Raw genomic sequence first — 17,258 nt, 5'->3', positions numbered from 1 at the left:
GAGGTCTCAAAGACACTAGGTTTCTTCAAGGCTCATGTACTAAGTTTTAAGCTGTGTAAAGAAAAAACAACCTCTCGAAAACACTCACAATGGAAAGTATGAAGCTGAAGTACAAGATCTCTCAGTAGAGTACACCAGAGAATCTGGCTGTGACATCTCAGCAGAGGGATAACATTTTGGGAGAGCTTGATCTTTCCTTGATGCTGAAACCAATCTTGTGCCCTTATTTGTCTAAAAATCACACTGATGCCTTTTCTCCTGAGCCATGTAGATACGTGCATGCATGCTTAGAGAAAATCTTTCACGTTTTGGGTCTTCAGAAAGAAACTCTTCCATCACTGAGACCTGGCAGCCGTGAGCCCGTTCACGGGAACTGCCCGTGTCCCTGGCAGCTTCACCACTCTGTCGCAGACCCAAATTTGGTGACTCTATTTTGGGTCATTTGCTTCAGGTCAACCTGCCTGACAGCAGGTCAGCCAGATTTGGAGCTGAGAATACATAGCCTACAGGTTCAAAGGGTATGGATGCCATCTCTGCTCACTGCACTCTCTGCAGCCTATCGTCTAAGGTGCAGACACACACTATTGCATCTTATTAATTGCAGCCAGGTGTCACCTGAAGAATTCGTGGGTATTCTTAAAACACAGTAGTTAGGTCTTGATTCCACCTTGGTTCCACAAAGAATATGAAAACTATCAGTAATGAATAATACCACATATCTAATAGACATAATTGAAATAGTAATTATCATAATAACAGTAATAAACTGTCATTACTAATGTTATTAGCTCTGTGTCTGATAGCATACTTTCCATCCATAGAGTTCTGCTTTAGAAAGAGTCAGTAGCACAATGCCCATTTTGCAGAATGGGAGCCTGAGGTACAGACAGAAGTAATTTCTTATTTTGAGTAGATTTCTGGAAAACAAATTAAAAGTCTGTCATAAGTTTCTGCTAATTAGCTAATTTATTGTCCATAGTGGTTTAAACTTAGTAGAACAAAATGTTTCCCGAGTATTTCCTTAATTGCCTGTGTAATTTTTATCTACTGAATGTAAGCATACTGGTAGCCACAAAGATTAGCAAAGGCAATTTCAGAGGTGAACAGTCTTGACTGGAGTTTGGTCAACATATGGAAGATTAGGAAATCCTCGAATAAATGCATCACTGACCGCGCTCATGTACCCTCTGACTCAGGTGATGAAAAACTGCAAATAAACCAGCAACATACTTGGCCAGTATGCACAGCAGATTTTTCTTTTGTCACAGGCCAGCTTTGTGTTTTGACATGCCGTGTAAAATGTCCTGTGCTTTCATTAAAGAAAATTTTAAAAGCGGTATCTTTTCCATTATCTTGAGAGGACATTGTAGAATATAATTCCCATCAAGGATAAGCTTCCACAATTTTCCATATATGGTTTTCAGAAATAATTGCAATGTTGGTAAAAAGATAGTAAATTCCATTAAATTCTTCTAGAATGGTTTTACACAAAAATATTTGTTTCTCATATTTTATTTGTAGTTCTATCAGAACTTGCAGGCTAATCAAATTAGTCTTTTGTTAACATTTTAAAGGAAGACCTTTACTGCATCATTTTTAGGAAATATACCTCAAGTGAAGTACTGTACAGGCAAGCAGTAAACCAGTGTTCTGTTACAGTTTAGGGGCATTGGCTTCTCGTTATTCCAGTGGGTTTTTGAATGCAGCTTTTAAATGTGTCAAAGTATTTTAAGAATATATATATATATGGTAAGAATATATATACACACACATATATTTATGTATGTAAGAATATAGATAGTGACCATCACAGTCAGCTAGTCATGTTGCCTACCTGCATTTCTCCTCGCACTTCAACTGGTTGGCACCTTTTGGTTGGTGCTGTTGATTAAGTAGAGTTTTGTATTATGCTCCAGTTTATGAATTGTGATAGAAACTGCATGGCCAGTTTTCAATATTTGAGGAACTACGTCCATTATATCAATATTATCTGATATGTAAAATATACATATTTTATACCTGTATTTGCACATATCATACATGTTGGGCATTGCATACATATTTATGTAAAAATTTCAAAATTATGAAGTAAAAATGCTTTACAAAGGCAGGATATTTCTGTTCTATACTGTGTTTGCCATGGGTCAAAGTACTTTAATCATTATATTTTTTTTGTTGAAATCATTGCTGGTTATTAGAGACAGAAGTCCCTCAGGGAGAAAATACAAATACATAAAATATCACTTAAGTGGTAATTTTATCTTTTGATTCACTGAGGTATTTAAAAGTTATATTACATGACTTTTAGCCAGTGATCTAAAGATGGTCCTGTGCTTTTTGTAACTAAAGGGGATTTTGCCACTTGTTACAGCTCTCACTGTTAAAGTAAAAGGACTCAGCACAACCTGGCATCAAGAAGATTTTGCATTTTCCTTTTGCCATGAATCAGTTTAAATCAAGTGAGGCTGAAGTAATAAGCAGATGTAAAATTTATTCCTAATATCTGAAATAACACTACTGCAAATTTTTATAGAAGACATAAAGAAGAATACTTAAGAAAGTAATATTTGGCCTACATGAATCCAGTTTCTCTTTAAAGTTTTCATGGTGGACTTCATCAGGAATTCTTTTCTGGAGATCATACATTTCAGGTTGCTTGCATGAGAAAATGCTGCTGGAGGAGCAGCACAGCTTTTACAGCTGATCTGCCTTTTTAAATCCCCTGGAGTGTTCGGATATCCACCCCCATCCCTACGACTATGTATTTAAAAGGTGGTTTTAAGTCTTTTAAATTAAGCATTGCCTCATTCATTTGCATATGCAAATACCATAACGTCAGATTAGGTGTCAGCTGTAGCTGACTGTCCCAGCACCAGGTCCCCGTCTCGCACTCTGAGGGTGAGCACGGTTTAAGCAGAGGTCAGGGCAGACTTCCCTGTCCTGCTGGGGGTTCCCTGCCATCACCATTGTGGCAGCACCAGTGACAGGTAACCATGCCATGCACCCCCTGAAAGGATTATCTGCACCCCAAAATCATTCCTCTAAGGACACTCTCGCATCTTTATTTCTGCCCAACCGCAGTGATCATTCCAGCAGCTGGGCTCTGATTGACCCTTACACTAACAGACTGAGTTCATCACACAGAAGAGAGAAGCAGCACAGAGTACCTGAAAAGAGGCAGATGTCTTAGACTGCTGTCACTGAATTCATACCAGACCATGCCCACAATCAGACCTTTTTTTTTTCTTAAAGATGTAAAAATTAATCATACATTGCATCCCACCTATCCTACCAGTTGGCCAGTGTACCATGTCCCCACCATTTTCCAGAGCCCAAATAACACCCTCAGTTTGCTTCCAGCATGTGCCAGTACCCAAGATCTGTGAGGCAGTTATGCAGAGCAGCCCACTCACATATGTCAACCTCTATGCACTCAACTTGGCTGCTAGATTAGTTGACAGGCTGCACTGGGTGTTTTTCCAAACTGTTAGATGGATGCAGCTCTGCACCCTGGCCATTGTGACAGGATGCTGCCTCTTCTTGACTTCCAAGTGAGGTTTGCACTGAAGTTCAAAGAGAGAAGGGAACAGTTTTAGGAAATGCTGTATTTATTTTACATGAATTTGACATTGTTTGGGATTGTCCGCTTTGATGGCCTGGTGATGTTACAGGAACTGAGTTTTATTATTACTTGTGCCCCTACACTCTTGCACGAGATAGTGACCACTGATTTCCTAGAAGTTCCACAATTGGGATATATGCAGGCGTGCAGTAGTGTCCTACTGACCTGGGTATCTCAGAAAGTTATAGTAACTCAAAGATAAGCTTTTGTTCTTTTCAGTTAAAGACTGATATGAATAATGAGATCTTCCTCATCTGCATTAGGTAGGACATACAAAATTACAAAGTTTCTTTAGGAAATAAAGCTGAAGGGGAGGGACGGGCGGACTTCCCCCCAGTGCAGATTATTCTATATCTGTGTAGTGTAACAAGGGGTTTATTATTTTGGGGGAGAAGCAGTTGGTACAGGTCAGTGTCAGAGACAAAATAAATCACGTTGATTGGCTCACTTCTCCCAAGACAGAGCAAAGAAAAGACTGGTTTATTTGTTTCTGTGGGAACCTCTGAAGTCTGCAACAGGACCTTGATTCTGTGGAATTCATAAAATCCTCGTGGAGACATTCCTGTTCAGTTACCACTACCAGCAGTTAACTATATTAACATACCATCTACAATTTAGTTAATCAGCTATCAGTTGGGTTTCCTTTTTTTTTTTTTTTCCTCTTTTATCTCTCTGCTGCTTCCAGATGACTCACACTTTCACAGTCCCTTGCTCAGCACCACTGCCTGATGTCTCGTCCTTTGTTCTTAGTCCCTTGGGCTAGATCCTCACTGTTACAAACCAGCATAGCTTCACAGAGTTCAGCAGAGCTGTGCTCATTTAATGCAACTGCGTACATGGCCACCCTCATTAGATGTCAGGCAAGCAATGTATTTAACAAACCTTGAGGTTTCTCACACTAAGTATTGACATCCTTGGTTTACGTTAATGTGACATGCATACATTTGCATATATTAATAGCATTGGCATATCTGAATAAAAAGAACTATAATTTTAGCATGTAAATCTCTGAAGCATGGAGAATTCCGGTTTATGTGGAATATGTGGAAGTACCTTTTCATTGCTAACAGAAACAAATCAGAAGTAATAATAGCAATTTACAATGATTAATAGCAGTAAAAGATAGAAATATGTTAACCAGGACATCTGTCTTAATAGATAGCGTTTCATCTCAAACATTCTTCTTATAGTTAAGACACTATTTCCTTGGGTACCGTCAAAGTCGTAGCAACCAGTTTTAGAGGGGAGGCTAGAAGCAGAGCTCTTCAGGGATTATTCTCCTACTGTCCGCCCTTACAGGGATATCCAGCTCTTCCCTTTTAGGAAGGGGTCAACCACTGAGCAAAACCAGAAGGCAGTGCAGCAGTAGGATGGAGTGGAAGTGGCTGGTGCTGGTGCTGGCTTTTGGCTAATGGCTGCATCACTTTGGCCAAGTCAATTCCAGCATAGCTCCTTTTTATTCCCTGTGGACGATCGTTAACTCATCCAGCATTTGGATGAATTTCCAATGGAGGCCCTTATTTAGACTAACTTTGTCAATGTAATGGTTTCAGGCAAAGGTAAACTAACAGTCTGCAATTCATGATGGCTGGCTTAATTTTTTGCAGTTCCTTTGTAGGGAATAATTTTAAACTAATCTCTTCTCTGTGCTCCGTCTGTAGCCACGGCTGTTTCCAGTGAACAGAATCCTGTTATTATCATAGCTGTGGTTGCTGTGGCAGGAACCATCATTTTGGTCTTCATGGTGTTTGGATTCATCATCGGGCGAAGGTATTGCACCTTGCATAGGCATAAGCACATCTGACCCTGCTCTTGCGAACTCTTGAGACATAGTCTAATCTGGGATAGTAATTTGCAAACCTGAAACAGAAGTCATTTTTAGTAAGGACAATTTTCATTTAAATCCTGTTATCAATTATACAGTTTGTCCTCTTACTTTGGCAAGACACCCTTAAATCAAGATGTTCCTTTTTTCCTATGTAAATGTGCTGTAAAAGGAACCCCTAGCAGGTTCTTTACCTGTACTCCTCAAAGTCCATCTTTCTGTTCAGTTTTCTCACGTGGAGAAGTCTGACACTTTATCTGATCAGCCTTTAAATGACTTTACATTCAAGAAAAAGAGGCACAGCAGTAAGTTTAAGAATAACCTCATGTAAAACAGTGTTCTACTTTGAAGTTCTTTAATCCTCTGTTTTATCCATAGAAGCTTTTCACCAGAACTAGAATTTTCTCTTTAGGACCTGTCCCAACTGGTATTTGATACAAAAGCCTTTTGATTGCAACTGTTCATGATTTATTTAAAACTCTGCTGTCAAAAGAATTATAGCTGAAACTTTCAAAGGGCCTACAGGAGTTAGGTGCTCAGCGCCTGAAAATCCCAGCCTGCAGAACTGATGTTGTCAGGACTTTAGATGTGAGGAAGTAAATCATTATTTACGAGTAAAACTGGTGTCTTTCTTTTCAGGCATTGCGGCTATAGTAAAGCTGATCAAGAAGGGGATGAAGAACTTTACTTTCACTGTAAGTGTTTTGCTTTTTTTTCCCCCCTTCCAAAAATTCCCAACTGTAATAGTGTAGACAATACTAAAACAACACTCCATGAAAGACAAAGCCATAAGAAATTAAAAAATGCTGTGTAAATAGCAAGTAGGAAGTTAAACACTCTAAAAATGTGACCTACACAAAAGGAATGCAGATTAAAGTCAACATTGCTCACACAGACGGTTTTATTTCTATACATGTGTATGATATACTGTTGTTTTCATTCTGCTTTTTTTTTTCTTTTGGTTGCTTTGAATACATGTTTCACACCATCCTAATGATCCCTCTGAGGTGCAGTATTTGAGAGACTTTTGGCTAAGTGACTATATGATCTTTAACTCAGGCAAACTTCAGATTAAGAAAGTGTGGGTCACTGCATCACCCTAACAATGAAGCTGTTTTCTGCTACTGTGAATATGGTAGCATCAATATTTACAAAACAATGTCCTTAAAAATAGAATATTTAATATGAAAAGAAAGGTCAGCTACTTCATTACTGTTCTGTGTTCTAGAATCACTTGCCTAGCGAAGAACAGCACCTAAAGCCTCACGTTAAAATCACAGCTACCATCTGAACTTATGCTAGAACCCGGGGAAAATTAAATAAAATACATCTTTCTTGGGTTAACGACAACTGAAAATTTCAGAGGAGAGGAAGGCTTATGCAAGAATAGTTTCAGTTTTATCATAATATTGTTTAAAAAGCTTTCTTATATTAGCCCTTTCTCATTTCAGTTGTAATTTCATTTTGACATGAGAAAAAAAAATGTTTTCCTTTCTTTTAGAATCAGTCTTTAACTCAGGAAGTATGGTAAAACTAAGTTGCAAAATGATTTTGAGCATGCAAAATTGCAAAATCACATAATAGAATTAAACTGAATATAAGTTCTGACACAGAACAATGTCTGGGTTTCCAGTCTTCTCTCATACCTGATAACTCTCATATCAGTAGAACTTGCCATTTAGCCATGCTAAGCATAGCCTTTGTTGTCTACCAATAATTGCAGCTGTAGCTTAAATCCATCAGATTTTTTTTTATGAAAGCAATATGGTTTATCTTATTTTACATATGCTAAAATCATGAGCTATTATGAAAATGTAATGTCACTTGGAGAATGAAGTAGCCACAAGTCACAACTTTGCAGCAGCTTCTCAATGTATGCCTCTTTAAATGGGTAGTTCTAGCCAAAGCTCCACTCAAAATCAGATCAAGGTTTCTATTTCACCTTTCTGCCCTGAAAAAATCAGACCAGCTGGAATTTGTTCATACTTCCTGAGTTTGGGTGTGTTGCTACCTAAATAATTTCATTTAAATGCAGTCAGTATTAAACTAAGCTGTAACATCACTGCAGCTTTAGTCAATCAATTCATAATCTGCGCAAGAAAGGTAGGAAATAATAATAGGATAAGAATTATTTATCATGCACTTTGCAGTGCAGCTGATTTTAAAGAATTCATCAAAAATCTAATGTTACTTAAACGTTACTATTCTGGGAGTGATGGATTTGAAATTTGCCTCTCATAGATGCATTATAAGCTTTTCACGTCTTCAGAAGAGCTACTGCTTTCACTTTTAAAATCCCCATTATGTCCTTGAAGGAAAAGATCAACTATGTATTCTTGTATGTCAGTATATAAACAAAAGGAATATGCTAGCTAAATAATTCCTTTCTTCATCTCCATTATTTGTGACATTTTTTGTTTCAGTCAAAGTGTAAGCAAATTAATATGAAAGCTGCTACTTAATGATTAATAGCTGATCCAGAAATGGTGAGACTAAGTAAGTGTTCACTTCCCTCATTTTACTCTCAAGAAATCTGGTTATACAGCAAATCAGTCAGAACAGTCAGTATACACAGTCTTTTAAAAATCATAGCACCGAATAGAAGTCACTTTTTGCCAAGCTAGTTTTTCGTCGTCTGTTGATTGAGGTTTAGTGATTAAATTTGTTTGGTAACAGAATGAGATGGAACCCAGTGCTGTGGTCACCAGCTTGGTCGCAGGGCTGTGAACACCAGCTTGGTGTCCTTTTGCTCCATAACATCTAGACAACCTTTTTCTGTGCTGAGGTACCAGACTGGATTTTCAAAAAAGTAATTTACAACAAACACTTACTTAACATAAAACCTTACAAGTAACCATTTTTTAAAAGCAGGTTTTAAAGCACTGTATTTAATAGAGTATCATATATTTTGTTTCAGTCCCCCTCAACTCTCTGTGACCTCAAGTGCTACACTTGAAGATACAAGTACAATGGAGGAGTTTAGTTAAGCAATTCGGATTTATATTTGGTTTCGTCCTACCATTTTCATCTAACAATGTCTTCAAAGCCAGGCCAGCATTATTTCACATTGGTATGCCAGGATGGCCTTGGCCTGTCAAAATGTTTTATGACAGCTTGAATAAAGAACCATCAGAGGCCCACTTGAGTTTCGCAAGGTTACCTCCACTCCAGGACCCTTATCACAAACACGAGAGGATGGCTCCTGCTCCATCTCCCTGCCTGAAAGCACTATTATAGGTCGTTAACCTATTGCTTTCTTCTCATTTTTCTAGTCATTTTTGGTTTTAAGAAAGAAATATTTATCATTTTAAAAATCTGTAGCATTATCGATACAATTGGAAGAACATCTATTTAAGTACATATTATGGTAGATAATAACATCTGGGCAACATTTCAAATAATTTCTCTGCATGTAAATTCATTAGATTACTCAAACAATTTCTCTAGCTTTTTCCTGTTACAAGGGTTTGGTGGTTTTTTGGTCAGTAATAGCATCTAAAACATAAATACATGATTATTAAGCTATTTTTCAATATATTTTCAAATTTAAAATATTTTATATTCAATTAAAAGATTACAAAGCAACCATAAATTATTTATGTTTTGTATTGACTTTTGATCCTATTCTTGTATATCAGTGTATCAGTTAGTAGAGGAACTTTCTTACATTTTCATATTGCGTTTTAGTTCACTGATTTAATTAAAGCTCAGGACTGTAATCCTTGTGAGCCAAATTTATTTCATAAAAATAGCTTGGTTAATAGATTCCAAGGGGTGCTCTACTTTCACCAGAAGTTTCTACTTTCACCAGAGGGGTAAAAAATAATTTTCCTGAATCAGCAGCAAACCAAGGGAAAAAACTATATGCTGGCCAGAGCACTATGCTGCCTGAGTTCTACTAAGTGCTATATACTGGAGAAAGAGAGAGCAAAAACCAAGTTGCTGCATATTATTCACTTAGGTCCTTGAGAGAGGGAATAATTGTGCCACAGAGCCCGCTTTCCCTTCCTATGCCTTCGCAAGTTGGCTACAAGTGTTTCTCATGTTCATGTTCTACCGCAAGAAACGTACCTAAGGATATAAATTCTAAGTGCTGTGAATAGTTTAGCTTGGCTTTTGCCACAGTCTGTAAATAATATTATATTCAATAATTTAAGCAAATTGAAATAGGTGGAGGAGCCTTTCAAATCGCACTAGAAGACAGAGATAACATAAAGAGACGCTGTTTACACAACCTGGGAAAAGAGGATAAGCTGTCCTTGCACAAAAAAGAAAGTTTAACCTCCTCTGCTGCTCTTACACCCCTTCCCCTGCTTTATTTTTGCTCCCACTCAACCCTTGCATTTTATTCCATTGAACACTATTTAATATTTATTACTTCTTTCACTTCAAGGTGGAGATGCAGATGCTAATGTTAGTCATTTTTAGAGATGGGATTGTGTACTTGTGTCAACATGCTTGCAGATGATGCCTAAAACTAAGGTTGCCTCTCGGAGCGGCTCTGACTCAGGCAGTGTGGAAGCAGGTTCGCTCTTCCAAGGAGCACTCTGCATAATGAAATTCCTGGGCTGACTGCACAATAAGTGCCTTTGCTTCATCACAGTCATGCTTTCTTACATCATTACAGTTAAATTTCCAGGCACCAAAACCTACATTGACCCTGAAACCTACGAGGACCCAAATAGAGCTGTCCATCAATTCGCCAAGGAGCTAGATGCCTCTTGTATTAAAATTGAGCGTGTGATTGGTGCAGGTAAGGCTGCCGTGGCTTCCTGATTCAACTGTTCCATTTAGCTGGGATCGAAACTCATACATCATAATGACAGGCAAATAATTATACCTCAGGTACAGAAGAACTTTTTGCATTTGCTGGAGTGGTTAAGAGCAACGAAGCTGCACTTGCTTCTAAAATGTAAAAACAAATGGGGGGGAGAACAACAAAAACCAAATAAATAAGTAAATGAAGAGTCTTGCCTGACATTGAAAGCTTGTGGGTTTCTAATTCTGTATCTGCTGTTAAAAATGTAATTGGGGGAAGGGGGGCAGTTTTGCTGCCTATTATTTACTGTCAGAGTAAAGGTGTTAGGCACGAGTGCAAATTCTGCTCACTTTCCTTTTGCAAGAGGGCTTTTTGACCTCTGAATTTTTGTTCTTGTGAGTAAGGAAAACTGGCTGCAGCACAAAATCTTAAATAGAGACTAGGAAGGTCTCATTTCTGTATAACAAAATCTTCCCCAAGGCTCTTTTTTGTTCTACCATTTTTCTTTTTGATATTTTATGAATACAAAAAGTTATTGTTTAACTTCTCATGACTGATTGTAATTGCACCAGCATTACATTGCTTTTCTTCCTCTTGAACTGTCTACCACCTACTTAAGCCATGGTGTTCATGCTCTAAAAAGGCAGTTTCATTTGTTTGCATTAATAAGATACGTGACATTTTTATTGCACTACTCCATGTAGTGAAATTAAGTTTCCACGGGTAAGAAAAATATCAAATACTTTGGATTCCTGGAGGAAATGTTCTTTTGCTTTCCTGTTGTTTCATAAAAGTATTAGCAGAATACTTTTAAAATCACCCTGTAGTTTGGCATGCACTGTAAATTACATACTGTGGTATTATTTAAAAAGAGAAGAAGAAATATCTCTAAAATAAGCTGGTCTACCAGTAAAAAATTCTTTACGCTTTGAATTCACAATGCCTCTTTAAAGTAACCTCACTCATGTTGAATCATGTCTTAATCAAGGAGTAGTACTGTTGAAATTAACAGCACTACTTGAGCAAATTATTCCTTCAGATGAGTAAGAGCATAAGAATCCAGCCCTTGCTAACTAGTAATTTTTGTGATGCTAGACTGGCAGCATGTCTTCTAATAAATACACAATATACAAGATTTAAATTCAAGATTAGCATAGAAAAATTACTGAGCTTTATCTTTTGCTTTAAGTTAAAAACCAGCATAGCAACAGTTCAGAGCACAAAGATGTATTCAGTCGGACTTTGACGATGCCTTCTGAGCAAAATGCTGAAAACGCTTCAGTTGCAAATACAGCTTAAAACATATTTTCACTGTTATGACAGAGTAATTCCAGAATGTTAATTTTGTTGACTGCAGATGAATTTATTCTTGATTTTAATGAGTATAACTGATAGCAAAAAACCTAACGTGTGTCGGTAGTCATTCAGAAGAAAGTTAATTAGAAGCGCTATGGTGAAAGCATATTGTGTATGGGGTTTAGCTATGGCTTTGACTTGTTGATGTAGATAGCAAATAGGAGTGAAATGAAATGCAGTCCAGGAGCAACAGAATGTTAAAGACCCAAAGAAGCAGCTGAAACTCATACATCAAAGAAGAATATAGAATTTCTACTAGGGACAGCACCAGAAAAGCCACTTAGCAGTCTCAATATGCATCAGCAATGCTGGCCACATCAGCTATTGAGTGGTGCCATGTCTCTCTCAGACAAACAGGGTGCAAGTATGCTTGTGCTCAATTTGCATGAGGGATATGTGCTTTCCTTGCCAACATTTTCATTACCATCCCGCTGCAGCCACCTGTCAGATACAGAAAATGGTGTCCACTATGTTGAGTCCTCGTTCGTACCACACATGCTTTGTTTTAGCTTCTTCCTTGTTGACATGCTGAGCTAGTGGCTGTGCGGCTGTGCAGTATTCCCACTTTTGTTGTCATATTTTCTGGATCATTTTGGGGCATCTTTTCAGCTGAATATACTATTTTCTGGGGAATAAAAGTAGTTTGTTGGCTAGCATCCTGGCCTGAAATGCATAACATACAAGTTCAAGTTTCTGGTTTGCCTGAGAGTGAGTGATCTGCTTTTGGAAATCAATCAAAATCAGATTACAGAGAGCTGGAAAGGAGTTAAGCCTTAGTGTCTCCCATGCCAAGTATCCTAATTACCTGGCTCTGAAGTATCACACACACACACACACACACACACACTTATACTCACGTCTTGTTTTCGGCGTGGAACAAAAGTGATTTTGGAAGGTGCTGCTAGAGAAAATTGTTATCCTTTAGGAAGTTCTTGTGGCTAGGAGCGGTGAGTGAGGTGAGTGGTGAATTCAATAATAGTTATCCATATTGCTGATGAATTGCAGGAGGGAGGCTAAGGCACCAAGCTAAGGGCATGAGCAGCTAGTTGGTATGTACGTAACAGCTGTGCCTCACGGTATTCATAGCTATGCCATGGATATTCAGACCGTGACTCCAGTGCCCAAGGACGGCTGGGGCTAATGCCTCACCGGTGCAGGCAGGAACACTTGTACTCTGGCCGGTTAGCTCGGGTTCAGCATGGTGTTAGCGGAGGTATATGGAGTTGATTGGAGCTAACCTTAATTCAGCTAGCGTAGAACGGGAGGGAGAGGAATTCGATTCTGTATGCAGCCATCTCCTATAAGATTTGTAAAACGAGCCGTGCTGAGTGAAGATTTGCCCAAACAAGTTGGTTGGAAATATTAAGGTCTGGTCAAAGCTCTACCCTTCTGGCTGGAGAACTGTGAAGCTGAGGCCCAGGTACTGTTTTTTTCCTTCTGAAAGCTCTGCTGTTGGGAGTGACAGGAGAACAGTAGTGTTGGAACGGTGACGGTGTCCTAAACAAGATTTCTCAGAACTCATCCATTAGGACAATTTAACATATACCTCTTCAGGCATTCAGCCCCATTTTCAAGCATACTTCTCTCCACTGCCAGCCAGACACCTTGCCAGTGTGTATGTGCACTTAAGTCCTGATCCCACCAGGTTTCTCAGGACCTCGGTCTATATCCCAAAGGGATTCTCTAATCAAACTCTGTGTTAGTCTTTCCTAATTCAGTAATTTTTTTCATCACTTACCCTAAAACATGCCTTGGATGTAGGTGTGTCTGCATACTTGTGCATACTCAATAGTTTAATGTTAAGGCACTCCGCAGGTATGCAGGAGATAAATTTCAGGCTTGATTTGATTTGAAGGAGGGACTTGGATCTGTATCTTCCATACCCCACATAAATTTGCAAAGTACCAGATTATTAAATATTTTTGCAATGAATCTTTCTCTTTTTAAAGAGATGTTCCCCTTTATGTTGCTACCCTTTTCTCCTGTATAGCCCAAGAGATTTTTCCTCCTGGCTATGGAATAAGGGATCTCTCTTTCTCTCTCTGCTGACACAGCTGTGAGGAAAGGGACAATCCTTAAATCTTTCACAATCTCAATAATAGTGAGGTAGATGTATTGCCATTCAGCTTCACATCTCACATGCTTCCATGCTATTTCCTGTCCAAAGGAGTCCCATTACGCCTCTCTCAAATTATGGTTGTTGAGGCTTTTTTTTTTTTGTATTCTTGCTGGCTGTTTGGCCATTTTTTTCACATGCTTCTTCAAGTTCCAATTGTCTGTCAGTTTAGAATCTTTTACAAACTTCCAGCATTTGCTTGTGTTTGTTTAATGTAACAAAATTATTATAAGTCACACCTTTCATTTCATAATCTGCAAAGTAAATTATCCTGCTTGAAGGTAATAATGTAGTGCTTCATTTAACACCATAACGATGTTGAATTAAAAGCAGCTCTGAAAGAGCTGCCTTTTGAAGGAAAAAAAACCATTGGATCTAAACATAGCAAGGAAACCATGTAGAACAGAATGACATTTTCACTTAGAAATGGTATTACTATTTCTGTAATAGTATTTTCTTATGAAAGCCACTTCATTTTTATTTCCTGTTTTTGAAAAAATGTAACAAATTACTAACAAGTCTTTTAAAAGACTCAAATAACAGTCCTGTAGATTGGCTTAACGTGAAGTGTTTACTCTGTAAGGTACTTAGTCAGCAATTCATTTAAAGCACATGCCTGTCTTTGTGTTCCTAAGTAATCCATTTCAAATATAAACATTCACATGTTAAATTTAAATGCACGCTTAGGCGTCTAGTTGAATCAAGGCCTAAAAAGAACATTGATATTATAGTCGGAGTAATTCAGCATTGATCTACTTCATTTTAGGAGAGTTTGGTGAAGTGTGCAGTGGGCGTCTAAAGCTTCCTGGCAAGAGAGATGTTGCAGTAGCCATAAAAACCCTGAAAGTTGGCTACACTGAAAAGCAAAGGAGAGATTTCCTGTGTGAAGCAAGCATCATGGGACAGTTTGACCACCCCAACGTTGTTCACTTAGAAGGGGTCGTTACCAGAGGTAAGCAGTGGCTTGATCTGTCAGTCAAATAACAACATAATGGCAGAAATTACTTTAGCTTTTTCATGGTCAAAGATTCAAATTATAAACAGGCTGCACACTCCTAATGGATTTTCTCCTGATGTGTAACTAACTAAAACAATACTTACTTTATGCTACAACCTGAGGAAAAAAATAAAGATGCACGCATGATTAAAAGATGAACTACTTTGAAATATATTATTTTTCTAGTTTCATTTAGCCTCAAAGACCATGCAGAGAGATAAGGTTTCTTATGTCCTTTCATATTATCTGAAGTGTCATTATTCCGGAGTCCTGTTCACACAGCAGGAGTTAGGAGAACACACTGACATTTTGATTTGTATGGTTTAATTTTGTGAATCATGACCACGTTCCATGCAGACATTTAAGAACTTATTAGAACTCAGTCACAGTGCTGGAGGCCTCAGAAATGTTCGTTGTCTCAATGATTCAGTCCTTCAAAGGAATAACATGTGTTTTATCGAAAAAAGGCACTCCATTTGTGTAACAGTTTCTCAAACAAAACCTGTCTTTTCTTTCAGGGAAACCAGTCATGATTGTAATAGAATACATGGAGAATGGGGCCTTAGATGCATTTCTTAGGGTGAGTACCAAAATGAAAACATATATTAACATATTTTAAGTCATATATATAATATATTATATATTGTCACTTTTTAAAATATGGGTTTATATACATGCATATATATACATATACATGCATGATATTCATATAATTATTATAATTATTCCTATAATTATTCATATCTAATGAATGCATAATTATTCATTCATTCACTGTAATTATTCATATAATCTGGTTTTCAGACTGAAATGGAGCTTGACAAATACTAGCAGTTCTCTACGTTATTTCAGCAAAACCAGATCAGAAATGAGAGGATCAGACAGGATCACATGGGAACATTCTAGGAATTTGAGTGATTTAATGTGGCATAGACATGGTGCATTTTATTATTGCCACCAGATGAAGTTAACACCACTGATACCTGAAGCCAATCTTCTGCCTTTTGGGAGCAGAATTTTATTGTGTCAGCATGGTGGAAATCAGCGTACAAGAATCCCTAAATGCACTATGGTTGTGTTTAAGAGAAGAACAAAGGAAAAAGAAATGCAAGTCCACAACAATTTAGCATTTTTTGAGTGTGTGTTCTGAACTGGCCAGTTCTGATCCTTACCAGGTGTACAAGACAGCTTGAGATGATGTATAAACACTCCATAGAGAACAGAAAGATTTTGTTTGATAAACTCCAAGCTATGAATAAAATTATCAGTAGCTAGGCTTCCAAAAGGAGATAGTTTTTATTTTCTTGATACAAATAATTATGCTGAGAGATGAAGAGCATAAAGGCAAACTATAAAGCGCTGTGCATCAGGTAATGTCTCTTAGAAGAGACTTTCCCTGACTTAGCCAGAAATTTATAGTGATTAGCAAGTTTTGTTAACTTCTAGTACATTAACTACTCACACATTTCTTAACTGGATGTACTGCTTTATCTCTGAAGAAAATAAAACTTGTGTTTGAAGTGAGTTTCTTTGCCCCAGGTTGAATTGCCACAGAAGTAGTAAATAAGTAGAAAGCTGAAGTTGTAAAACTAATTCTTATTTCTCTTCTCAGCTATACTAACAAGAATTGCTGCTCCTTTCTTCCCTCCAGAAACATGATGGGCAATTTACAGTCATTCAGCTAGTGGGAATGTTGAGAGGAATTGCTGCTGGAATGAGATATTTGGCCGATATGGGATATGTACACAGGGATCTTGCAGCACGCAATATTCTTGTCAACAGCAACCTTGTTTGTAAAGTGTCAGACTTTGGCCTTTCCAGAGTTATAGAAGATGATCCAGAGGCCGTCTACACTACTACCGTAAGAGAAATCGATGGGTTTTAGTAGTTTTGAGATATGGTTATTAAGAAGAAGCACATCTTCTAGAGAGTATAGATAAAAGAAATACGTTAATTGCATGAGAAATGTTAACCAGTCAAAATGAAAAGAGTCTCTGCAGAAATCTGGCTCTAATAAGGGATTGATATTTTTGTAAGAACATACATTTTTATTTGGTAAAGTTCTAAAAATTTTGCACAGTATCTTCATTATTCCCTTCCTCATGATTTTCTGTTTGAACAAATACAGAAGTTTTACCCATAAAAATTTTAATAATTTCATTTACTATGAGTCAATTAAAATATTTGTAGGCTATTACTATTTTTCAGACTAGATTTTATCTCGCCAAAAAGTTGACTAGCTTGAGGCTAGACTGTGACAAAGCTCAACTCCTGTATTTTCCCTTTCTTTTGGGTGGGACGCTTTTCTTAAATAAGCATTCATCGGGCACACTATGCTCTTTATTCTTTTGTTGAGCCAGCTCCACTTTCCCACCCGTGGGGCCTCACTGTACCTATTTTCTCATGCTGAGGGAAGGAGGGGCCCCTGGAATCTGCTCCAACAGGCACAGGGATCTGGGAAACTGCACCGGCGTTCACAGCCGTCACTCCTCCCACTGGGCTCTAAGTGGGATCCTGGTTTAAAAATGTCAGACTGAGATTTCAGAGGAGCCGTACGACAAGTCAAGGGGATTTGTATGCACA

The 17,258-nt window shown here is 37.9% G+C and overlaps 1 protein-coding gene across 2 annotated transcripts in view; it reads left to right on the top strand.

Moving 5' to 3' along the window:
- The window catches only part of EPHA7 (EPH receptor A7), a 162,337-nt gene that overhangs the window by 124,343 nt on the left and 20,736 nt on the right, over positions 1 to 17,258 (top strand). For both annotated transcript variants that reach the window (XM_010573338.1, XM_010573337.1), the window contains exons 8-13: positions 5,284 to 5,392; positions 6,087 to 6,142; positions 10,075 to 10,200; positions 14,445 to 14,630; positions 15,194 to 15,255; positions 16,327 to 16,536. In XM_010573338.1, coding sequence (XP_010571640.1) covers positions 5,284 to 5,392; positions 6,087 to 6,142; positions 10,075 to 10,200; positions 14,445 to 14,630; positions 15,194 to 15,255; positions 16,327 to 16,536 — 749 coding nt within the window. The remainder of the gene's footprint in view (positions 1 to 5,283; positions 5,393 to 6,086; positions 6,143 to 10,074; positions 10,201 to 14,444; positions 14,631 to 15,193; positions 15,256 to 16,326; positions 16,537 to 17,258) is intronic.

Source organism: Haliaeetus leucocephalus, unplaced genomic scaffold (assembly GCF_000737465.1).
Source record: "Haliaeetus leucocephalus isolate CR32 unplaced genomic scaffold, Haliaeetus_leucocephalus-4.0 Scaffold384, whole genome shotgun sequence".
Lineage (NCBI taxonomy): Eukaryota > Metazoa > Chordata > Aves > Accipitriformes > Accipitridae > Haliaeetus > Haliaeetus leucocephalus.
The sequence above is the reverse complement of the archived record's forward strand: the minus strand, read 5'-3'. Positions and strand labels throughout refer to the sequence as shown.